Source organism: Agelaius tricolor, unplaced genomic scaffold (genome assembly GCF_023055355.1).
Source record: "Agelaius tricolor isolate 1412-34295 unplaced genomic scaffold, bAgeTri1.0.p SCAF_2, whole genome shotgun sequence".
Classification (NCBI taxonomy): Eukaryota; Metazoa; Chordata; class Aves; order Passeriformes; family Icteridae; genus Agelaius; species Agelaius tricolor.
This window is the reverse complement of record NW_027269262.1, coordinates 27652909-27679031: the sequence shown is the minus strand read 5'-3', so window position 1 is coordinate 27679031 and position 26123 is coordinate 27652909. Positions and strand designations below refer to the sequence as shown.

The following is a 26123-nucleotide window of genomic DNA, read 5'->3' as shown; positions in this document are numbered from 1 at the left end:
CTTTCCTCCTTGTTTCCTCTCTGATCCACAATATTGACTTTGATTTGGTACATTTTAATGGGGGCAGTTTTTAATTTCTTTGTCAGTAGCCTAATAAACTGTTATAACTATGGAGAAAAACTTTCTCAATATACAACATTCTAAGTGGATCATAAATTTTATGTTGAAATAAAAGAAATTTTATTTCTACTGATGGTTACACCTGATTTTTTTTTTGTATTATGCCGAACTTCTGCTCTCTTTATTACTGCTAAGACTTGTCTAAAACTGAAGACTGACTACTCCCAGTCAAGCTTATACTGCAGAATTTATGGAAAATTAGATCTGCACAAATATGTTATCCTGTTCTGAAGCATTGGGTTAACAAAATGTTGATTCTATGCCTTTATTTGTTCTTTATCCTTTGAAAGTAATGGGGGAAGACATCAGACTTACGAGCATTTTGAAATAAAATGTTAGGCCTGTAGACCACAGACTGGTGAGATTATAAACATACTTTTAAAATTTCTTCTGCAGTACTTACAAAGTGAGGAGAAATCACACAGCTGACCACACTGCAGCTACTTAATGCTGCTATAAATAGATCATAATAAGCATGTGGTGTATGTGATTGTCTGTGCTGATAAATGAAAGGGTGTGAATTTTTCAGCATCAGTGGAAAGACGGGAAAAAGCAAAAAACCTTCCTGATTGCAGCTGCAAATGGTAGCAATTTTTGCTTCCTGCATTAATGAATGTAATTCATGTAACACATATTACATCATTCAACAGCAAAATTCTCACATTCAGTTCACAGACAAAAAGTATTTTAATTAAGAATATCAATGAGTAATGACAATCCACTTTCAGAAAAAGCAAAGAAAGACACTTCTTTGGCCATGTAGAAGGAGCTGTGATGCAAATATATTTTATCAGTGTAAGAAATTCGCTTTCTAAAACTCTTTACCAAAAGAACTTCCTTAAAGACATGTTCTAGTTTGTTTGTCTGTTTTCTGTTTCTAACCTTCCTTTATGTGCAGTATTTGACTGCAAACCTGCATTTTACAGTCTCTAGTGATTGAATCACTTCATCTTCTATAAACGTCACAAGTTCAAAGAGCTTTCAGCATCTGAACTCCAACACAACATACAAACTAAAAGAATTCATTTTCTAGAGACCATAACAAATTTTAATGTGCATTTACAGAGTAAACAGAGGGCTGAAGGGGGTCAAACCAGTCAAAGTGAAGATATGCATTACAAAATCCACACATTACTGAATTAAAAACTAAAAAGTGGTGTTTTGTCAAAAGAGGAAATAAAGATGTTTCTTGGTGGCACGACATATAGATAATATTAAAAACTGGCTTGCATGAGGACCAAAGTATGTCTACTCTGAAGTTATATCACACAGACTGTAAGCAATTTACAGAATTTAGGTTGGTTTTGCATATACAGGAGTTGCAAAATTAGAGAAAACACACTGAAATATAGAACGCACACGCACACACAAAAAAAGGGATGTATATATATAAACCTCCACATAGTCATCAGGGGTTGGCCTAAGTTGGTACTTGCCATCACTGAACAAGAAACAAACAGAAAGACAGGAAAAAAACCTCAAAGGGTGAAAAGAATAATATATTGGAAAGCAAAAAGAAAAAAATCTTAAAAGAAAACTATCCTTATATGTTTTTCAGAAACAACATCCCCTAGTCTGCTGAGCTGCTTAGTAGAATATTCCTATTCCTCATGCAAAAAAAAAAAAAAAAAAGAAAAGAAAAAAAAAGACTTTTTGATAAAGTTTGTTTGTATTCTTTTTATGTTCAATCACTCTAGTTTGTTTCATTATTTGGCCTCTTTTTGCTTCCAGGCTGGAACGGTTCTTTCAGCGTAGGAAACCAAATGTCATCCATGGTAAATTCTGTAAAACTGAGGACTCGCAGGCCAACCCCTGAGAAGTTAAGGATGAGGCTTCTCCTTGCCAAAAGAAAAGGAAACTAGGTCTTGCTGTTACAAAACGTTTGATTACATCACACCAGTTCTCTTCAAATAAAATATCAGTGATAAGCCAAAGAAAATAAGATATATCAAGAAAACATGTGGTATCCTCTTCTTTTTTATAATATTTATTTTATTTTATTTTATTTATTTAGTAATTTTGTTTGTACTTCCTGAAGAAGGTGCTCCTTGTGTAGAGATTTAGAGTACATTGGGTGCAGAGTGGTGGTTGGAGGTTAGGGTCAACTTTGCTGTCCGCTCCGTGGATTTTACAGGCGATTTGCTCTTTGCTTTAAGAAGAGAAAGTGATATTGGAAAAAGTCAGCACTTTTAGATTAAAGCAAAGCACCCTTCACAAAGCCACAAACAAGAAGCAGGACAGAAAGTCCATGGCTTGTAGCTATCCTCGCACCTGCGGAAGAAGTTATAAGATATTCGCTCATCTTGCAGATTTCCAATGCTCCTTATAAGGCTGTTTTAAACATATACATTTATTTATTTAATTAGCTCGCCAGGTTGGCTCTGGTGCCCATGAATGTCTTGGCATGCACTGCAAACAACAACACATACAAAGTATTTCAGTCCCAGGGAGGTTTTTGTTTGTTTGTTTTGATTTGCTTCTTTTTTTTTCCTTGTCTTTTTAAACAATATTACCCAATGAAACCACAAACCAAGAGGAACAAAACCAAACACCTTCCACTTCAGAGGGTTCTTTACAAAATCATTTCCAGCATCACATCATTGACTGCTAACAAGAAGTTATCCAGTGGCTAAAGAGTGTTTTCTTATAACCGGGGGAGATACAGGCAAATAACTGTGCTATTTACAAGGGGGAAACAGACTGCCAAAAGGTTTGGACTATATATTTTTTGAGAAATTATATTATCCCAGACTTTGTTTTCTTTTTAAAAAGCTATGAAAACAATGGTCTGTATAATTATTTCTAAACCCACGACTTTAGCGTGCTCGCAGAATGAAACCAATTGGGCTAGACTGATTAAACTGAAATGTTCACACACCGAGGGCATGAGTATTTAGTTGTCTTACATGCCAAGTCTCAGTGCTTGATAACTCCCTGTATCATTTGGAATTACATTCAGAATTTGAAACTAATTACTTGAGGTCAAAACTATAAATGTAATTTGGTAGCACTGTAAGTAGAAGTTCAGCTTATAACAGTTTGATGCATGATTAATAGATTTTATATCTGTGTCATGTATTTGAAAAGGATAAATATTATTGATGGTTACAGGCATCAGTCCTATAGCAGGGTAACAATGGTGTTATAAGCAATCCATAATGAATGATGGACTTGTAATACACTGTTGGGGTTTTCTTTAATCTATTAATCATGTATAAGATATTTTTGTAAAGAACTTAATATTAAACTAAATTGTGGATTTCATTGCAGCCCCCAAAAGTACATTTATCTTATCATAAAGAATATACACAATGAAAGCAAAAAGAAATCCAGACAAGTGCTCGCTTTTTTTTTAAGTTTTCAGATGTAACACTGTTCTATGTATCTGCTAACTATAAGTGAAGCAAGAAGTCTTTCTGTTCCTGTCTTTAGTAATTTTTTCCTTTTTGAAATGGGGATTAAACTAAATCACAGATTTTAGATAAACACTGCTTGCTTTGCTAAATATGTGGTGTGAGATGTTACATATATAGCTGTTTCCATAAAACACCCCTAATCCTCTGTCATATACACAAGAATATCACAAAATAGTGATATTTTAATTATACATGTGTGAACTGAATTGCTAAATAAATATTAACTTTTAAATGAAAATTTGTCTCAAAGACATTAATAACATTTTCCCAAGAGAAGTCCAAGGGAGCTTTAAGCTTAGTTTCTACTGAAACAAGATGTGATTGGGAAGCCCTACTGTTCTCTTGCCCGTCCGATAACCTTACTCGTAGTACACTGCCGTAGTTTGCTGTGCTTCCCAGGACACTTGTTCTATATTACAAACAGGCAGATGCACAAGCAATTTTGCTGCAACTTTTTGCTGTGTGTTGTCCTCACACAGATAATATTAATGATCCTGAACCCAAGAGTTCAATTTCTGGTTTTGGTTTTACTGCAACATGACTTTGTTCAATCTCTCTGCAAAAGCTGGCAGTTGACAGATCTTTATGAAGGCTTTTCTTTCCCTAACAAGGTTAGCAAAACTGAGTTAGAATCTTTGTTAGTGTTAGATCATTTCCTGATGTATTGAATTATTTTTACTTGTTTTATTCAATTTTTTTTAATTGAACTAAGGAAATATGTCTTAATACAACTCTAAAGTGGTCTTTTGAGATACATTTTGTCTGCACAAAATACATATAATGGAACTTGGAAGAATCTCATGAATGTATTTTAAAAGAGTTTTTATAACAATTAATGATGTTACAATTTGAGAATTTTAAATCTGTGCAGAAAAGAAAAAGTATAACATAAAATAAGTTTAACTTAAAATATGTCACAGTGAGAAAAGCAGCACCATATCTGCAGAACAAATATTCTCTGATTTTTGTTTTCATTTTTCTTTTTTCAATAAAACAATGTGTGGAACCCCAAATTAGGGGGTAATATATAATGCATACACATAAACTTTTTATTTAAAAAGTTCAGTTTCTGAATAAATCATGACATCCCTCCAATTAATTTCACATGTTCTGCATCCATTTTCTTCTCTAAACAGCAAGTTTGTTTTGCAGGGGATTTAGACTAGAGTACATGCAGTAGGTGCAAGCTAAACCAGTTCTAAACATATTGGAAAAAAATAGGGGAAATAACAACTAAAAAAATTCAGTTTCTATGTGAAAAGGGGCTATTAGGATTATTGGAAAAAAACCGTAACAGACAGCATCTTCTGCAAGGTTTTGGGAACTGGTTATTAGATCTTAATCTGATTTAATAGTTTCTAAAATGCTGTTTAATCCAAACAGATGAATTTTTGGTCATACATCAGCCCACACAAAATTGACCTGAAATATACAGTGACATATGTGGCTATTGAGTGTGCTCTCACCTTTTCAGTGATGCTTTATGAAATAAAATTTAAGAAAAATACTCAGTTTTCATTTTTCTTTTCCAGAGAAGAAGAATTGTATTTTTTTTTTATGAACCTAAGTATTTGCTTAGATTTTGCAAGAGTCAAAGCTGCAAAGGTAGAACAAGAACATAGCAAAACTGAAAGCAGCTTTTGCATACTTTTTTTCCTCTTCCTGTTCTGCCATTTTTGCCCATATTTTATTATTTTGTTTTTCATCTTGAAAAAAAAAGTGACAAAAATTATTCATAAATTTCCATTTTGACTTAGAATCTGGAGTTCATAGCATGCTTAAATCAGAGGCTCAACTGCACTGTATCCAAATTCAGGCTTCCATGCAGGTGTGTTTTTAGTCTACCATTCTGACTAGGACTTGAATAGTATCACCTGAACTGTGAGCATGTTAATGTAAGTTAAAAGCTGTCTATCTGACTGTGGATTTGATAAACTGATTACTCATTATCCCACCGTTTCTAGCATTATTTTCTAATTAACATAATGAGAGCTAAAAGAAATTTTATTGTAGGTCAACAACACTGGGTAAAGCTGAACTGCAATTATGTAATCCTCAAAGACATTCACTCAGAAGAACTGTCATGTAATGTATGTGTGTATTATTTCTACATTATTAGTTAAACTCCACTTGATGTGTGGGTCAGACATTCTCACCACTTTCACAGTTTCACCTGTCAGCCATGGGGATCCAGTTAAATTCTTCTTGTGATATGTAAATCCCCATTAGTTGTCTTTTATTTCCTGCTCCTAACATATATCCAAAAGGGCAAATGTCCCCAAAATACTTAGCTTTCTCCTGTAAACAAATATTGTACTGCCAAAGGCATGTGATGATGAGTTTTTGTGCAACAGCATGAAAGATCAGTTCATGACATTAAAGTGTTTGAAAATGTGTTTTATTCGAATTTATTATTGACTTAAATTTTAAGAACACAAAGAAAAAAAATAGTGATAAATGATTATGACCCTAGTGTTTAAAATAGAAAAAAGTTTCTGTCACAAATGCTTGCTTGTATTTCAAGGCTCATGGTGTATGAACCCCAGAGCTAAGCATCAATTTTGCTGTGCTAATGAAATGAATTTTAGAGCATCTAATTATAAAAAAAGCCACCAGAAGTTATAAATTCTTAGCAAAATGCAGCTGTCTATCAAAAATGTAGTTACTCATTCCATGCCTGAATGCAAACAGGCATGATCCCTTGCCTTCACTAAGATATTGATCAGACAAAATTTGTGTATGATACTTGGGATTTGGGGATGCAAGCAGGGTTGGTTGAATAATTTTGCCCATTTATTTTCGCAACTGGATGAAACACTGAATTGTGAACAAAGCAGCTGCCTCAGGAACTACAATTTTAGCATTTTCTATTTGTAAGAATACCCTACACAGTAAACCACCCTGGGTCTCAAACAGTTTGCATCTGCCAGAATTGAAGTTTAGCAAGTTTGGCATTCCTTGTGCTTTGTAAGGTTTAGGATTTCTCTGGGATGTAATAGCATCCAGAATACTGAGCCTCAATAGCTGTCAGAGCCTCTGAAAATTGTCTCCTTACAGTTGTGTGTACAATGGACAGTGTATTCTCCTACAAATAACAGAAGGAATCTGAAAATTCAACAGCATTTCTTTAGTACTTTACTAAACATATAGGTTTAGTTAGGGTATCCTAGAGTTTCCTTTAAGTAGTAACCCACTGATCACAACATTACTAACAGTAATGCCTTAGTAGAGTCCTGGCTTTGTGCTGACCAGTACAGGAGAAATATAGCCAGTCACACAAAAGTTCATCCCAGATTCTCTGTAAAGATTACATTAGGCCAAAATATCAACACATATATTTCAGAGACATATATTTGGACTGTGCTGGGTAGGAGGTAATTTTGTTGTTCTACTGATATCTGAAATTACAGAGCTGTTGAAACCTTGGAAGCTTAATTTTTCAGGAATTTGTGCTGAGGTTTTCCATCTTTAAATGCCTGGTTTTGCAACATTTAGCTTTGCTTTTTACTGTTAGATTTGAAATTGAACCCAGTTGAACCCAGACAAAATCATAACTTTGTATTATTTCCAGGAAAAGTAAGTAAAAGTTCATGTGATACCTGCCTAATTTTACTGGGGACATAAATGAACCATAAGATTACTTGGAGGATATGTACAGTTTTATTTCCATAAAGACAGGTAAAACCAAGTATGACTGATTTTATTTGAAGTTTTATTTGAATATGTCTCACACAGGTTTTCAATAAATAGATACTTCTCCTCTGGCCTACCAATTGCTACCATTCTTATTCCTCTGAATTGCATAACTCACGATTGTGTATATCTCCTCTATAGTGATGGGATAAATATACCCAAACTCAGGAAGAAATTTTCTAATCCACAAATGTAAAATCCCCTTTCCTTCTTTGGGGGAATGACTTCTCAACTGTGTTTTAGGGCTCAGTCATCTGTGTTTAATTTTGGGGAACTGAATGACTGAATGAAGATGAGCAGTAAGTATCATTCATATTCAATGGAGACCCCTTTTTTTTACACTTTTACTTTATCTTTCTCCATTGGTTTTACAGTAATCAGCTTAAAATAATGTGATTTGCTCATCACATACTGCAGAGGGCAAATGAATTTGTCTCACACACCAGAAGAAATTTAGAACAGGTTACATATTGAATTTCCCCAAAGTCTACTTAGACTTTGCATTCAGCATGTAGCTCTGTTTATCTGATATCTATTCCTTTTCTGTTAGTGATGCCCAGAAGAGAAGATGAGAAAGAGAAATGGGATTCTAGATGGATGCTTAATCCTTAGCTTTTACTAGATAAGGCACCCAGAGCTGCTCAGTCTTGTAATGAGGCAGAAAGAAGTTACAACTTTCCAGCCCTAAACAGAGGAGAGAGTTCTTCCAGAAATCTGTGCCACAATAACTTCTGGAGACCTTTGTGGGCTAAGGCACATCACAGCCTTTACCTTGCTGCCAGCTACACCTCAGGTCATATTCTATGCAAACTAGAGATGGAAATACTTGGAAGAGAAAAAAACTAGAGGAGACTTCAAATATGGTGGCATGTAGAAAAAATTATACTTGGCTTCAGGCAGCGGTCCAGAACAAGCCATAGCAAAACTATAAAAGGACAACAGATAGCAGTATGAAAGGAGAAGGAAAGAGGAGTGGGACTTTGAAAGACTTCTTCATTTTTGCAAAGCCAAGATGGACAGAAGTAGAATTAAGGGTTTACTGGTGTGAAATAAACTGGAATTTTACATTCAGATTACTTTCTACATCATTCCTGACATTAACTCCTACCTAGAGAAATTTTTAATTCTTGTCATTTTTGTCTTTCTACTAGAACATATCTGAGTGTCATCATTCCCTGTTTAATTCCTAAAAAAGTGCTCTTGTTCCTATCTCATTTTTAAGCCTCATGAGTAGACCCAGGCTTCCTAATTGGGCCATCATTCACTATGAAGAAGCTAAGAGAATCTCTAATGTCTTTCTCAAAGATGAAAATGAGGTCACCAAAATTATTCAACCCTGTCATCCTTTTGCCTTGTACAGACAGGTGGGAGATGTAAGATCCTTAAACATATAATTAAAATGAGCAGTTCATCAACATTTATAGATGTTTGTACTTTTCTGATGAAAATAGCCAAAAGTGACTGTTGAGTTTGAACACAGCTTTTCAGAAAGATTAAATGGATAGTGTACTTGACTTAGCCAATTTCTCCACCTTCCCTGACTTTCTCAGGAGAATGACATTCTGCCTACAGTCACAAATGTCCAAACATCAGCCATTTTTAGCAGACATCCTATTACTCTTCCTTTCTTTAGCTGGTGTTTGGACCTGCAAAGTTTTAAAACCTTTTCACATGTGTAAGTAAAGCTTTGACTTCAGCTGTTTCTATTTCAGTCAAAGAGTACTTTTTGGGAAAAGCGTTGCTGAAAGAGATGTTTGCATATAGTCTGTGAAATATCAGTGTTAGCTATGTAAATAAAACTTGTGTGAGAAGCAGTCCAGGAAACAATGCCTATTGCACTAGTTCAAAGCTGAAGGGGAGGGTTGCAAGCCTAACCAAATGCAATTGATAATTGTTATTGTTTCAGAACAACTGGCAGTAGTTTTTCTGACTGCTCTTATCAGCACCAGGCACTTTTCCCTCTCATTCTTCTCTTTCATCCTATCTCTCAAAGCCATGGATAAAAAATATCTTAGACCTTTTCTTAAGTGTGACAGAAAATATATAAACTAGTGCATTTGTATTTATCTGTACAAAATGGCTGATTCTAAAGCAAATGCAGTTTTTTCTGACTGTTCTGTGGTAACTCATCCTCATACTTTTATAGCATTACTATACTTTCATATCGTTATGCCCTCTACTGAATGAAGGTGGAATTTAGGCTGTTAACAAAAATGCTTGAATTGACTCAATTTTTTAGTAGCCAGCTTGTGCTGTGACAGCTAAACATGCCTCCAACACACACTGCTCAGCATTTTTGTGTATATAAATTTGTGTATATTTGATATACACCACATTTAATTAAACAGTAAATGGAGCCATTCTTAAAAGATACCATAAAGTTACAACAGGACTTTTATTTGAAGAAAAAGAGAATTGCACTTGTCCTTCTGCCCCTTTGCTTTTTGTATCTCATTAATTTTCTCATCTATTGGAAAGAAACTTTAAGTGGGTGATACTTAATATTACACTATCATCTTCAAGAGCACTGCCATGAAAAACATATGCAAAGAAGGTATTATAATACAGACATAATCAGAAATTCTGATTTTTTGTCAATATTTTAATATGTGACATGCAGTTCCCCTTTTCTCGTTTTTCATACCTAATGCTTAGGCTTATGTTTTACATACGGTCAACCCGGTCTCCTTCTGTTTATATCATTTATATAGGAATTATATTCATTTAATTCAGCTATGTTTCCACTGGATGAGTGTGTTTTCCTCTGTCTGATTCCTAGATAGCAAGTGTTTAGGGGCAGGGACCATTCCTCTGATCCTTTGTTTGCCTGATGAATAATGCAGTTATTACAGAGATTAGAACAATGACTAACAGAAGGTGCCTCTGTCTAAGAGCTATGACTCACAAGTTTTTAATGGCTTTAGCTGGAGCAGTTTAAGATGATAGTGCCTCCATCTCTCTGCCTCCCCCTCTTATGGAAATTAAATCCCCAATAGTAAAAATGATACTAGCAAACCTCATGCCATCTTTTCACCTATCTCAGTTTAAGAACCCTGTTTTAGTTTATCAGCTGTCATTGATGCGTTTAAGGCAATATAGAGGCTTGACACTGTGAACTAGAAAAGCTGAGCAGTGGACACCTATTTCCTCCTATCATCCAGATTTGGGGCAATAACTGCTGATTGGAGCAAGACAAATACTTTGGCAACATTTTAAACTGCTAGAGCTAAATCAGTGTTCACAGTCCAAAGCCTTCACCCTTGGTATTTCTGTTTTGCAAATAGAAAAAAAAAAAAAAAAAAAGAAAAAAAAAAAGAGCAAAATAAAATTATTTTAAAATCACCCCTACAACCACAATACACTAGTTTGAAAATCATGGACTGTGAGAATGAAGCTCAAAGTATTTGGCCAAATACATCTGAGATGTGGGATCAATCATAACCATGAAATATCATTAATCAATATTCAAAAAGATGGTCACTGAATGGTAAATATTGAATGTGTGGTAATAATTCAGAAAAGTACAAAATAAGTAATTGACCTGTTATTTTGTCAGCACTTCAGACAGGCACAAACCTATGTAGTCATATTATCTAACATTATAATTCTACTAAAGGGCCGTGCACCCTCTGAATGTATAGCTCCCTGTGAGACCTACTGCTAGTTCTTGGCTTCATGATTGATTTATTGCTGCTCCTTGACAAAATATCTTGTCTTTTCAACTTTTTGTTTCAGTGGCACAGAATGAACTGGAGATGGATACACCGTCTTCTGTAGCCTTGTTGAAGTCATTTTTATAATCCTTATTGCCCCGTGGCTGTGATTTGGTGGCCAAAATCCTCAGTCAGTGTCACAGGAAACAGCAGATAAGGTAATAACAGCAGTAAAAATAGGAATGTCAGCAGAAGTAGCATCCAGATTTTTTTCTTTTTATTTTTGTTGGTTGATGAACACACAGATTGAATGTTTGAAGCACTGTAAATGGGGCTGTGCAAATAACTTTCACATTTTTATTCACAGAAAATTAGGCAGCTTTTTTCCAAGATAGTAGCAGTCGTGAGTAGGTGGGGGATCAAACTTCAGTGAGATGGATCTGACTAGAACACCCACACACAGACAAGATAACAATTTGCACTGCCAAAAAAGTACAGTGGCAACTTCCTTATGATAGAGTAAATTGGAGTTTGGAGTATCTTCTCAAGGAAGGCAGCAAGATCATTAGCTTCTCTTCAAATACCATCCAGCTTTATCATCAACAAAGAAGAATTGATTACAACTCTAGCATAAATATAGTAACAATCTCTGGAATATCTTTGAAGCTTTTAAATGATTGAATAAAATACAAAATCTCTCTCTAGAGAATAAGAAGATACTGATATTGTTGAGCTTTCTAGCTAGTCTATGGCCAAGGTTTCAAAGAGAAACACTAGGAACTTTCTAGCTAGTCAATGGCCAAGGTTTCAAAGAGAAACACTAGAAAAAAGTTGATCAAAGGTGAAGAAAAAGCACACAGAAAAAACTGAAGAAACAAAACCCACCATCAAGAATGCCCTCTCCCCCTGAATCTATGAGCTGAAAAGAGCAGTTTTCAGGTGTTTTTCTTCCCTTCATTCAGTTCCCAGAAACCTTTACTGTCCTAAACTTTATCAGGTGGTACAAGGAGAACAAAGCTTCAATTCTTCTTGTAATTCACTCTCACATTATGAGTAGAGGAGAATTCATCTTCATCCTCATCCTTTAGCCAAATTTTTTGCTATTTTAGATGAATGACATCCTTTAGACTTCAGCAGAGTTGTATCCATTCCAGCCAGCAGATAATTGCACCCATTCTTTTCCATTTTATGTGATGCAAGGAATTTTCATAATGAAGTAGGGCACCATAGGAGGGAAACTTCCTGCTTCTCATCGGAAAAAAATGAAAATATCCTCTGCTTTGCTGTATATCTGTCATGTAACAAATGGGTTGTGTTCTGAAGCAAGGAAATCCCATCAGTTATTTCAAGAGCAGGCCCTGTCACATATGCTGCAATCTCTGATGACCCAGTGCAATCTGTCTGATTGTGAAGCAATGAAAAGCAATTTGAGTGAGCTGACAAACAAATCAACACAGCTTCTCTCCCACCCTTTTTTCCCCTCTTCTTCCTTTATTTTGTTCTCTTTGTTTACTGAATGTGTGCCCACCTGCAATATTTCTAGTAGTATTTACCAAAGAAAGTTTATCAGGCATGTAGAACAGAACTACTGTGATTCTGCTACTCTGGGACCTCTTGAGTGGTCTCTTAACAGATCTTTGTATGTGAATTTTGTTCTAAACATGAGGTTAATCTGAAAGGTTTATTTTAAGCAGCTAAAAGAAAGGAAGAGATATGATTAGGTGGATATGTAGCAATAACAGACAGTGAAACACACTGGTAATGTTACTAAAAGAATAGGAAAGATCTCAGTAAATATTCATTATATTAACTACAATGTAGATGGGTAAAGGGCAAAATTATTTTCTTAGACTTTGTACATTTAGTTTCAACTGTGTCTGTTCTCACTTCATTAACAGCTTCATAAGAAAAAAATAACTAATGAAGTATCCAAATACCATCATTTTTACAGAAATATGAGTTACAGTGATGTTGTCATGTATTTAACAACAAATCCCAAATATTGTCTCAAGATATTTCAGAAAACCATTATTTTCTCTTGTGATTCATTATTAGTGTTTAAACATAGGCATAACTAAGGTTGAAAATAATATCTCTGATTTCAGAAAGAATATGTTTGTAATGAAGCATACCCAAGTACTCAGTCTGGTATGGGCATGTGGGATTGCACAACTGCTCAAACTTGTAAAACAAGGGAAAGGAACAAGTACTGGCTGGTGATTGCTCTCTCTTCTTAATTCCCAAAGCTGTGTTTTTATAAGAGGGATAGAAATGAATAGAAATTTACAGTGGTATAGTATCAGTGATTGGCAAAGGCAATGAGGGATGGCTACAAAAAGCTGATAATTTTGTGCTTGTGACAGGAGTTAGAACTGCAGATACACCAAGAAGAGTTAGTTTCTGGGTCTAGGTGAACTAAGCACTAGGAACGGGATTTTAGGTACTTGTATGCATTTTGTTCCATCAGTAAGTACACATACAAGAAATTAAGATGTGAGGTTTTTAAAAGAAACATAAAGCATTATTGAGTTGATTTTGCATTGGAAATTCTGGCCTTAAAAAAAACAAAGGGTGAAGGGTTAGCTGCTCTAAAGGTGTTGCTTTGTCAATTAATTCATTCAGAGCACATTAGCACTTCTCAAAAGATGTTTACAGTTTCAAGGTCAAGAGCTAACTAGTTATTAGGGCTACATCAACTAACATGGTTTCAATTGATTCCATTATTTTGAGAAGCTAAAAGAAGTAGAGCACCATCTTTTCATGAAGAGGGAATCAAAGTATATATTTCAAGTACAAAGAGAGGTTGCAGTGCATACAGGTGTAAATTGGAATAATGTTTTTGCAAGCATTTCTGAGAACAGCTGAATAAGGTTCAGAACAAGAAGGACAAAACTGTATTGGGTTTTTGCTTTCATGAAGTCCAAAGAAAACTGAGACATGACATTTTGCTGTGCCACAATCACAGTAATGGCTGGTGCCTCCCAGACTTATGGGTACTCAGTTTCTAAAACAGTAACTATGAAAACCAAAGATTCTTTTAGGGACGAAAGCAGTAATGGTGGCTGCCACATTGGTGGAGGCTAGAGCAGACATTTTGTTCCTTCTGCTTTGAAAGGAGATGGAACATAAGTTAAAAAGAATAAAAAAACCCCAAAATGGAAACTGGTTTATATCCTAAAAGATTCCAAACTGGACATAGAATTAGTGCTTAAAACAGGTTGATGACAAACGTTTCCTAGATTCTCTAGATAAAAATGGGAGACAGGAAACAATGTCCTCAGTTTATCAGGATGAACAGAGTGAAGAAAAAAAAATTATCCTCTTTCTTTTTGCATTCATGCCTGATGATAAGCTTCTCAGTGTGATTTAAGATGCCAAGAATCCAGGTCATTCTGCCTAGGTAAGTACTACCTTCTCCTTTGAGTTACTTTTCAAGTAATTCATTGGAACTCTGCCATCATCACAGGAAGTTTTGGCATGTAGATAGCTTAATAGATGAATTTGTTACTTCATGAAAGAACAAGAAGTTGCTAGAAATGTGCAGAGTCTGTATATAAGCAGGCAGAAAATTGACCTAATTGTCACTTCTTCATTTGTAATTCTCTGAGACTGATCTTCTTGAGTCTGAAAAGCAACTAATGGCTTTGAGTGCTTTAACAGAGCATTGGCAGAACAGGAAGAGCTTGGGGGATATACTCATTCTCAGCACAAAAAATTCTTCAGCTGGTTTTGTTGCTATAAATGTTGAGTGATTTGAATGCAGACAGCAGAGTTAGTTTAGATTTGTGTCCATGAAACAATGACATTTGCTGCAGCTTGGAGATTATTTAGCTTCCTTTCACCTGAATTCATTTTAGCTCTTGGACCCCATTTAATTCCTTAGAATTGCAAAGCTTTGTTATAACTCTGTAATTTTACCTTTGGACTAAGATAGATTGTCATGAATAATTCAGGAAAAAATATGTCTATCACTCCACCTGCATAGGACATTTTTTGGATGTATGCAGATTACTCTGTCATATTACTCAGATTCCTATTAAGCTGTGATGGGTTACTTCATTTGCTGCAGCCCATAATTATGAAATGAAAGGGTCAAGCTGTGTTGGCTTTAACTTCTGCTTTCCCGACTTTTTTGACTTTGAGATAGTTATTTAGTGCTTCTTAGTATATTATATGAAGACTCTGTGGGAGATGTTCTCATTAGCTATTTCTTCCTGTATTGAATCTCCATTATGCTTACAGTAATAAATGTTTATTTTTTTTACACTCACATAATATTTTTCAGAGCAGTGCAAAATACCTAATGGTCCTCATAGCACTTTAATTTTTCAGCTGTGGCTATATCAGACAGTTATCACTGAAATTCTTACTTTTGAACAGAGTAAGAGAACAGCAGAAATAACTGTTCAGTTGGGAAGTGCTGATGTTTCAAAATGGTAGTGACTGTAAAATGTTTTTACAGAGCTACAAAGTAAATATCTATTGTTAAGAAATAAACAAAATTCTGCAGTGTATTTCAGGATAAAAGAAGTCGAGTAGAGTGTTACCTTTTAAAAATAATTTTTAGGGACAAAATAGTCATATAATCAGAGTCAATTTTTCATATATTAGTTGAGTTTTTCAGCAGTAGCTGAATACAGAATTCCCAATAATTCTACAATGTCATGTTTCCCATTGTTGTAAATGTATTGCACAATAATCTGTGAGCATGGCAGTAAAATGTATTGCTTGCCAATAACTACATACCAACTCTTTATACTGGGGAATATTTGATATAGTTACCTAGAGTTAGTAGCACTTTTCTCTTCAAGCAGTAGTGCTGAAGTCAATGTTTTACTCAACACGAACAAAAATCACAACCTGTACTTCTTTCAAGTACAAATATGTACTTAATTATGATACATTTGTATTCAAATGTGTTTCAAAGTTCTAGGCTGGATGAATACATTGCTTACATATAATGTAATCACGCAGCAGTCTTGTGCATGCATAAATATGGTTAGCATGATGTCAAAGAGGAGAAGACTCTGATAAGGTGAGGAAGTTGTGTTGATTCTGTATTATAAAAAGATAGACTATTAACATCTATGAAACCTCATTTCTGCTTTATTTGAGGTCTCACAACTGACATATCCCCTCCCTCAACTGCAGTTGCTCCTCTAAGTTAGATAAAGATAAAACTTCTAATTTCCTTGTGCTCCTCTGGGTATTTCTATTACTGTAGAACAACTGTAATATGGAATGAAAATTCAAATCTCACCACAGCTGGAAGAGCCAGGCCAAGATATTCTCAAGTAAAGGAAAGCAAATCTTGGTTCACAACAGTTTAACTGATGTTTAAAATCTGATGTCAAAATTATCACAAATAACTTGTGTAGCAAGTGACCATTAAATCAAAATTAGGCATATGAGTAATTCCTGGTACACTTTTATTTCTTCAGTAGATAAGCTACACCTCTGATGAATGTAGCATTTGTCTGTGCTTTGTCATAAAAAATGAACTAATGAACTAAATTATATTTTATCTGTTAAATTTTTAAAATATTTTTGATTAGGATTGTCTGTACTTGATCTGCATTAATCTTTGCTCAAGTAAAAAATTAAAGATTTTTTTTTTCCTCAGAGAAAAAAAAATCTTTAATCTTTGACAGAGACCTTTCCATGTAATAATCTATAAGATCTCAAATAAGAAATGTCCAGTAGTCAGTCAAGACATTGCTTGGACTAAGGACGTAATACTATAAAGTAAATTATATATCCAAAATTATTTAGTGGATTAGCTGTTTTGTGCACACTTCAGCTACAATGCAGTATAGTCTGTTGCTACATATTTAATAAACCTCTGACTATTTTAATTAATTTCACATAAGATGGAATAGAAAGTAGAGTTTTCCCTTTATGGAAAAGTCTGCTGCTTTGAAGTGTATGAGTCCAATAGAAAATAAGAAGTGTATACGTTTATCTGAAAGGAAAGCCGTGGTAGAATGGTGGTTTTAAATCAAGTGAAATATTTATTTTCTTCTAAGAGCCTAGATATTTTTGGAAGAGCTTAAAAAGGAAAGTGGCTCCATTTCAGGGAAAGAAGACTCAATGTAACTTACAAAAAATTTATGAAGTGTATACAGAGGTAAAATATTGATAGTATATGCATCACCTTTTTTAACAGCAATAAGAATTTTTATATGAATAATCATATTGTTTCAAGCTGTAAGGAAATGCATTTTCCTCATAAAAAAGTCTTTCTAACTTTTCTTGCCTGTAACTTTGAAGTAATTTCACAATAGGTGTGCTGTGAAATTTGTTGTATTCACAGTTTTTGATTTAACAACATGCTAGAAGAAAAATGATGCATCAGAGTTAATTAGCTTCTATTACATATTTTAAGGTATGCTGTGATTTTGTGCCTTACATTGGCCCTCAGTTTTAATGGAAGTAACTCAGAAACCCTTAAACTTGGACAATTTGTTTTCCAGAGGATATTTAATCATTTACAACATTTCAGTTTTTTATCATGTCTGTTTCTCTATTGCCATCATATAGAACTGCACCTCCTGTATATTCATGTACTTTTGCATCACTGTGAATTTTATGGTATCAATGTAGAAAATTAAAATTTATATTGATTATAGGTTATGTGTGCAGTCATGAACAATATCCCCCCAACAAAATGTATAGAATGTTAATTTCTACATGACAGACAATGGAGGCACTGCCATTTCAATCCTTGATTCAAAGCCAATGATCAAGCACTTGAAGATGACAAACACACTCTCTCTGATACACCCATGGTCTTTCTAAAGCCTACACAACAGAGAAACTATCTGGTGTCTCTAAGGTCTGCTTAGATTTAGAAGTCAAGTTCCTTATGAAAACAGGATTGTCAGTGAAAGTAGATTAATTTTAACAAATGTTGAAGATCTAAATTAGGTTGACTGGTGTAAAATAACTTAGGAAAAAACACATCTGGATGAGTGTTTTATTTAATTTATCATGCACAGACATCTTAAAATGAGATGGGTCATTCACTGTCATACCCCTGTCTCTCCACACACACTACAGGGAAAACTAAGCTTTGATTTGAGAGCTAGCCTTAGGTGGGTAAAACTGGTAGAGATAAAATCCACGTATAGAAGTTTAAGGTTTTTTGCTTCTTCTGCTCAGAAACTTATTCTTCAGATTTTAGGAAGTAAAGAGATAACAGGAAGAATAGAAGCAGAGAGAAGGAGGAACAAATGAGCACCACACTCTTCCTAGTCACAATTCCTGGTTACCTTGTTGATTTAGCCTCCTTTTACATGCTGGTAAGCAATCAAATGAAAGCTCAAAATGCTTTACCATACCTGATTGTGGACTTTGTTTGGGGATTTTGGCTGCTGCTTCGGGGCTGGAGGTGGCATGTACACGCTGATTGGCAGAATTGTGGATGCTACTTGGGACAGCTGCTGAGATGTTTTTACGAGGTTTCATGTCTTGCAACCACATTGGGGATGCCTCAAAGGCTTGCATTCGCCGAGAGTGGCTGTTAGCATTGACTTTGAGAAACGCCTGGGCCTTGTATTCCTGAAGGTCTCCATAGTTGGCATCGGTCACCCTGCACTCATACAAGCCTTCATCCTTTTTCCTCACTTTTGAAATCTGCAGCTTGTGGGAGATGTCATTCCCTTGTACTTTCACTGTCTGCAAATTTTCCAGGACAAAAAAAAAAAAAAAAAAAAGAAAAGAAAACATTGTCATGAGTTCTTTCTTAGGAAAAACTCTATGTGCATAGCACCAATTTACTCAATGGTGTGATTGTGCTTACTGCAGGGAAGTTACATCAAGGATGAGTATGGCTAATTGTATCTGTGAGGATGCCTGACATCTTCTTTCCAAATCTGCTTAGATAGTTTGCTCTGAAATTTAATTAGCCTCAGAAAAAAACCCCAAACTACCATGTTCATTCCAATTAATTGCTTAAGATCATGAACATTCTTAATGAGTTTTCTTATGTAAACCTAGTATCCATGTAGTTAATTGGTTAAACCTTTCCAGTTAGTTGGCTTCATTGAATTTTCATTGAATAGTTTCTAAACTAGTGCATTAACAATTTTGTTGAAGATGAAGATTTAAACCATGTAAATTACTATTTATTAGATTAGCTTGTACTCTTCACTATATTGAAACTATATTTTACATTCAGTTTGTTTCCTTCAAGTGTGTCTAAATTTTTGGTATTTTTTTCTGTTAATGATAACAAGACATATTGTGTCAGGTTGTTTCTTTTGTCTTGTTTATCTGTGTACTTATTAGAAGCACAGGTTAAAAGTTGCCAGCTAAAAAAAGGCTCCTGATTTATTTTTAAATACTTCTAATATCTGAGGGCAACATAACATATTTTTATTTCTGATAATTAAAACACACATGAGTAAATTACACATCCAGAAATGTGTGACAGGTATTAAGATGCATTGGGAAAAGTTAACACAGATTCCTTTCTGTATGCCCATCACTTCAGAGAATTTATGTTTAATTAATTTTCTGTTATTCTCTATCTGAATTAATATCTTTTGCCCCACAGGAAGCCAGTTAAAAGGTATTCCATGGGATATAAATCTTCAGCTTTGAAGAACTTCTGAACCTGGTTTACTTCCACTGTTTCATAAACATGAATGCAAATGTTGCTTTGTGTCGTATCATTGACAGCCAATAAGGAGACATGAAGATGATGAATACATGGTAGATCCCAAAAAAAGAGAACCACTAGATAGAAGCTAGACATGTGTTATTGGGAACTGTACAATATATTGCTTCTGACAGCTTGGCCTACTGTGGTAACCAGTGTTGGCAAGGCACCTATTATGCCTTCTTGATAAATTGAAGAGCAATACTCGTGAATATGTCATTGCTTTAAGGTACTGGATGGACTTTATAGCCTGTTGTGTTGTACCCAGCTCTGAATTTATACTTGGCAAACTGAGTTGAAAGTATAGATTACAGACGTACAGGCATAATGTATGCAATATTAATTGCACAGAAAGTGCTGGATAGTTATTTAAATCAAATTCAATAACAATATATATCTCTACTGAACAATTCATATTCAGCAAAAGGATTAAAGAAGATTCATATGAATGGAAAGAGTATTGGTAGGTCATATTGTGACTTCATTTGTTCCTGTGCAAGACCCAGAAAATTAACAGTGCTGCATAGCCCTGGTTGAAAACAGAATTTTTTTGACTTTTGCATTTGAAATTTAGAAATTCTTGCAGGCAACACATATGCATGTTTTCAGTTTTCAGTGCTGCTTTCTCATTTAGAACAGATAGAAATGGCGTATTTCAGCCCACATCTATAATTTTAAAAAATATTTATTCAATGTACTTTAGTTTTCATTATGGTAATTTACATTAGTACTAATGAGCTGTGTATGCCTTTAAAAAAAAGGCTACATTGTAAAATGTAGATAAAAAGTAGATTTAGACATCTACTAATCTTGACTGTTTTTATTACAAATATAAAATAAATGTTTTATGCAAGCTTATAGGAGCACCATAAATACCTTCTCATGAATTAATATTATACATAATGAAAGAGATTTGTAACTTCAAAGATGAGACAAGCTTTACAGTCTATATTGTGTCTCAGTTCTTATGGATTACTTCAGGGATTTCAAATGAGCCGGTATTGATAAGGAATGAATTATCTGCTAGCCCTATGTCTAGTAGAATAGTATCCAAGGGCCACATGTGAGCCTCATTTGTAAGATAGTCTACAAATGCAACTGAAGATATGCTCCACCACACAAATCATTTCTAGTCAATGGTGAGAAGTATCACAAAAAATGTTTGCACGGCTAGAATATGTATTGTATTGAACACAGCAAACCTGAGTCCTCATTTATAAATGCCCTTCAGCTATACTTAGGTGTACTTTGACCTGATGTAATTATCTGGTTTGTTATTTGCAGGCATCAAAAAACAGCTGAGTAAAGGATTTGTCAGAAATTATTCCCCTTTATTTGTTGCTGTTTTAAGCTTTGCTGGTACTTAAAGCCTTGTCTGCAGCTAAAAAACACTTCCAAAGCGATTATGCCAGAGAAAGGGAAAACCCCTCTGGGCTCAAAGAGAATATTCATGCTGCAGTATCTGCTTAGTATCTGTGTCTTTCCACTGCAGTGAGCACCACACCATTATCCCACCACCACACATTTCTTGGGATGCTGAGGGAGGAGGACCTGACCTATTCTGAGGTCAGGAGCAGCCTTCTGGCTGTGCCTGACTCAGGACATGAGTCGGCTGTGGAAGGCATCCTCTCCCTGCAGGGAACAGCAGCAGGGGGAATAGAGCAACGCTGCTTTATAATTCTGTTGAGATAATATTCTGGTTTAATCTCCAAGCAGCAGATTGGTAACTGGTGTCAGAATCTCTCTTTTGTAAAACTGAGTCTCTGTGGTGAAGAGTTGAGATTGCTCCCAATGGGGAGATTTTGTCCAAAGCCTTTCTGAGCTCTCCTTTTGCCAGCAGGTATGGACCTGAGAAAACACCCATTTAAGCAGTTGCACACTCCACTAAAGGAAAGTGCAGCTTCATGGACAAATTTCAGCCTTAGCAACTTTGGTCTGCTAAGGAAGACTCAGCAGTTGCCCAGGGTAAATGAGAAGAAATGCAAGGATTGGTGCAGGCTGAATTTTTCACAGGTACAAACAGGGTCTGCAAATGGACTTTGCCTCAACCATGCTGGTCGATGCCTCCGTGTCCAATGGTGTGGGGGCTTCATGGGGAAAAGCTGTCCTGACACCCTGCCAGGACTGTCAAGGAAGTAGTCACAGAATTATAGAATCAACTATTTAGGTTGGAGAAAACCTCTAAGATCATTGAGTCCAACCCTTGAGCTGCGGGCTGCCAGCCACCCGCAGTCTGCGGTGGGATGAGGAGGAGATACGGGGCAGGAACAGCACCCCAGTGAGGAGGCCCTCATTGGGGAAGGGACCCCCGGCCGGCGGGGACTGCCCGAGCCCTGCGGTGACACTTACGCTGATCTTCGTGCCGTCGTTGTCCAGGTCCCGCTCGGGCAGGAACTCCACCTGCAAGGAAAGGAGCGCCGCCGTGGGTCTCCGGCCCTCGACCCGCTCCCGCTCCCGCCCCGCCGCGGAGCCCGTGGAGCGGCGCGCCGCGCCTGCCACCTGCGGGCCGCGCCGGGGACAGGCGGGGACAGGCGGGAACAGGCGGGAACAGCCGGGGACAGCCGGGAAGAGTCGGGAACAGCCAGGGACAGCCGGGGAAAGCCGGCACGGGCGGCCGAGGGACGCGGACCCGCGGACCCTCCGCCCTCCCGCTTCGCATGGGCGTCTTTTGTCGCCCCCGGTGAGGAGATAGCAGCGGCATGGCATAATGAATTGACATGGTCCCTTCCTGTCCCATTTAGAAGGATGAAATCACGCTGTTGACTGATTTTGGGTTTTAACTTCTTTAGGGGCATTGGTACCCCCCTGCCTCCCCCTCCCGCTCCTGCGTGTGCCCTCCTGTGGCAACTGCTTACGGAGTTAGGGCTGCCAACTCCACTGCGCTAGCTGGAAATTGGAAGGCACGTGTAGGATCTTGCCACATGGGAAATATAAAATTCTCACGAGGAGCACTCTTTGAACAGCTGCTTTCCAAGGGAAAATGAAATAGGGAAAAGCAATAATAATAATAATAATAATAAGGGAGGAAGGGGGTGTGAGGAAACAGACTTTGGAAAACCTGTATTGTTTTGTAAACAGCCCTAGCTGCATCGTGGAAGTGACAGACACTAAAGGCACCAACCCCTGAGGTGGGCATTTTTCTCTGCAGGTTCCTGCTCTGTCATTTCATAGTCAAAATTAAGTCTCTAGGGAAATGCAGTACCTCTCTCTGCTCCTTCCCTCTGCTCTTCCCTTCTTTCCTTCTCCCCTTTCCTCCCCATCCTTTCTGTAGCATTCTCCAGATGGTTTTAAGACCCCATGCCAAAGGATGAGTACCTGAGTTCCTGTCACCTCAGCTCCAGTCTCTTGGTCCTCAGCTGCCCGCAGAAACCACCACTGGATTTCAAGGTACACTGAAGTAGAGCCACTTTGGAAAGCACAAGACATCTCCACATTCTGCCCTTCAGTGGCCGTGACATTTCGGGGAAACTCTGTGAATTTTGCTGTAAAACAAATGCATAACATATTGCTACCTTCTAATCATTTATGCTCTGCTTCTTGTGTTGTGGTTTGGTTTTTTTTTTTTTTTTTATTGTTTCCTTCCATTCCCCCCCTTTTAAATTCTCTGTTTTCTTTTCTTATTCCCACTCTTTTCATTTTTTATCTCTCGAGTGTGCCACACATTATCTCCCCCAGTTTTTCTCACACCCGGGTATGTTTTTCCTCTCTTATGCACAAATCCACCCTCTTTACACTCTCAATTCTGCTCATGGGAAATGCTATAGATCCCCCTGCTTGCTCCCATGAGCTGGTGAAGTTTCACATAATTAGATCCAAATACCCTTGGGCAGAATGCAGTATTTCACCAGACTCACTGAGGGATTTTGTACAAGACCACTATAGGAGAGGAAAAAATCAGCCTGATTTATTGTATTTTGTAGGGCTGAGCTGTAGACCTGTAAATTGTTAAACATTCCACAGCTAGCTGAAGCAGCTGTTGGCACAGGCACCTCTGGGTACTCTTCTGAGTAAGTGTTACAATCACTCCTCAAATGTCCTTTTTAAAGGCCTTACCTGACTTAGTTCTCTCAGATTCTGAGAACCTCTGCTTGCATAATCAGACCAAAAGTCAATTCACCTTCTGTTTCTCAGTCCCAGCAGACACTTTCTAGAACTAACCTTCATATTTGTATCTCAGTCCTTCAACAGGATCTGCCCATTTCAGTTTACCACTGCTAGGTATAAAAGCTAATGCTGATAGACATTGTCCAAGACATCAGTAATTCTTTAAGTCTCAGTCTTTACTTCCTTCTCATCATTCCTATCACTCACTTTAAAATTGTACAACGTAATGAATCATGATAGTCAAGTGAGGGGGACTGCAGACAAACAATCTAATAAATAAATGCGGTGTTTCAAGAAGAGGAAAAATTGGAAAGACTCTGCAATGTCGCTTTCTGTTATGAATTGCTACAGATTGACTAGAGCACATAATGATCTGAAGGAAATGTGATGCAAAAGAAATATTGCTCATTGTCTCCTCCCCTCTTCCCCTCTCTATATACAGTCTTCCTAGCCAACCTGGAATTGGTGGGATATTTTGGTAACCAGTGTTACTTCTCTTTACCCTTACATCTGTCCTGGAAAGAAATACTTTCAAAGCTGCTAGCTTTAAATTCCACGGTGCCCCTTTTTCAGACCCCCACCCCCACCAGCCAGTCATTGCTAGTCACCGACTTAAACTGACAGAAGGACCGTGCATTTTGTGTGTTCGGTGCTAGTAAGTTTGTTTTGGGGTTTCTTTCCCGTTTGCTTCTTCTCTCCCCTCCTGGTCAGTACGTGTGAGTGGCGTGGGGACACGGAGTGGAAGCTGCCGGCATCCCCCCGGTGGCACCGCCAAGCGCGAAGCCATGGGGAGCTGCGGGCAGGGGAGGGCAGCCGGGGCAGCGGGCAGGACCGGGAGGGGGGCAGCTGCGGTGGGAGAAGGCAGCAGGAGCAGGACCAGGCGGTGGGAGGGGGCAGCAGGAACAGGACCAGGCAGGGGCAGCGGGCAGGGGCGGTGAGAGGGGGCAGCAGGAGCAGGACCAGGCAGGGGCAGCGGGCAGGGGCGGTGAAGGGGGCAGCAGGAGGGGAGCAGGCAGGGGCAGCGGGAAGGGGCGATGGAGGGGGCAGCAGGAGCAGGACCAGGCAGGGGCAGCGGGCAGGGGCGATGGAGGGGGCAGCAGGAGGGGAGCAGGACCAGGCAGGGGCAGCGGCAGCGGGCGCGATCTGTCCGTGGTGCTGACGGCGGCGCCGCAGCCTCGGGGTCCCGAACAACCGGCTCCTGCAGCGCCGGGGCTGCTTGGAATGCAAGGCGCGCCTTTCGGCGGAGAGGGAGGGAGGGAGGGAGGGAGGAAGGCGACGGGGGTGGGGGAGGTATTCAAAGAAGTCGATTTTGTCTTTTTCTCCTTTTTTTTTTTTTTTTTTTTTTTTTTTTTTTTTGGTGGGGGTAAGAGTGGTAGAAATGAACATATTCACGGAATAAGAATGAAGGTCTGGCTCTGAGGATTGCAGGATAATAAGAGAGGAAAGGGAAAGCAGCACGGAAGGAGACTGCAATATTTTAAGAGAAGCAGTAGGTTTAGCCAGCCGGTACTTGGTCTGAACGCAATAAATATGCATGCACGGGTAGGTGTTTATTGTATGCAAACATGCCTCTATAACAACATGCACAACTCAAACATATGCATGCCCATTCCCCAGCACCCCTTCACTTTTCTGCAAGGTGCCTGCTATGTCCCTCTTTACATTTGGGTAAAGGAAGCCTTTTCTATTTCTACTTTGGGGAAACTTCTCACTTCTTTTCCTATTTACAGGCAATCTTGTCTGTACAAACTAAATGTAAACCTGATGCTTGGTGTTCTCATCTCTTACACATTTTCGTTGTTTTTCTTCTTTTCCCCTTTCTTCCTTCCCCCCCCACCCCCCCCCCCCCCCCCAGCCTGTTTTCAGTCTGTTTTAGCATAGAAAACCAGACACATACATATTTGACAATAAATGATCTTACCTTGGGTAGAAAGTCCTTGTTGAATATACATAACTGAAAAGAAAATGAATCCAATATAAGCTAGAAAGATCCCCATCATTCCAAGATGAAGAAGTCACATCAGGGAAAAAAAAAAAGCCAAAGGTGTCCTCAGAAAAGAAAGAACTGATATATAAGTGTATGTATGTATTTCAAATATCTGAACAGAAAGAAATGTGCAATGTTACAAAAAGGCTCTGTATTGTAGACCTGGCTGCGACACTGGCAGCATTCTGCTGCTCAGTGGAGTCTTTTTCTTTGAGAAGAGTGAGTATTGCAATACAGCGTGGTTCAGATGAGCTGTCTCAGGCGCTGTGTTGCTTGAAGTCCAGATACAGACTAAAAAAAACACAAACCGTTGAAAAGTGGGTATCAGCTGCCTTCTGTGCCTTTTTTCAGCTACCTGGCAGCTTCATCCAACGTCAGCTCTTGCTGCTCAGGATGGCGTGATGACTGCCCTCCCTACACACTGATCCAGCTTGGGAAGAGAGGAGTAGGGGAAAGAAAAGGAGGGGGGCGGGGGGGGGGGGGGAAGA

At 37.7% G+C, this 26123-nt stretch overlaps 1 protein-coding gene across 4 annotated transcripts; it reads right to left on the bottom strand.

Annotated features, from left to right (window-relative positions):
- On the bottom strand, positions 1-26093 carry VSTM2A (V-set and transmembrane domain containing 2A). 4 transcript variants are annotated; one of them, XM_071454890.1, is made up of 5 exons: positions 25570-26088; positions 22860-23026; positions 21894-21944; positions 18223-18559; positions 1-2391 (listed from the first exon to the last, which is right to left on the bottom strand). In XM_071454890.1, the coding sequence occupies exons 1-5, from the start codon at positions 25646-25648 to the stop codon at positions 2315-2317; spliced, it is 711 nt and encodes a 236-aa protein (XP_071310991.1). In that variant the 5' UTR covers positions 25649-26088; the 3' UTR covers positions 1-2314. The 4 variants fall into 4 exon arrangements, with proteins under 4 accessions (XP_071310991.1, XP_071310985.1, XP_071311002.1 ...); XM_071454884.1 differs by having other exon boundaries at positions 1-2269; positions 25570-26086; XM_071454901.1 differs by having other exon boundaries at positions 2331-2529; positions 25570-26092.
- Between the last annotated feature and the right edge of the window lie 30 nt (positions 26094-26123).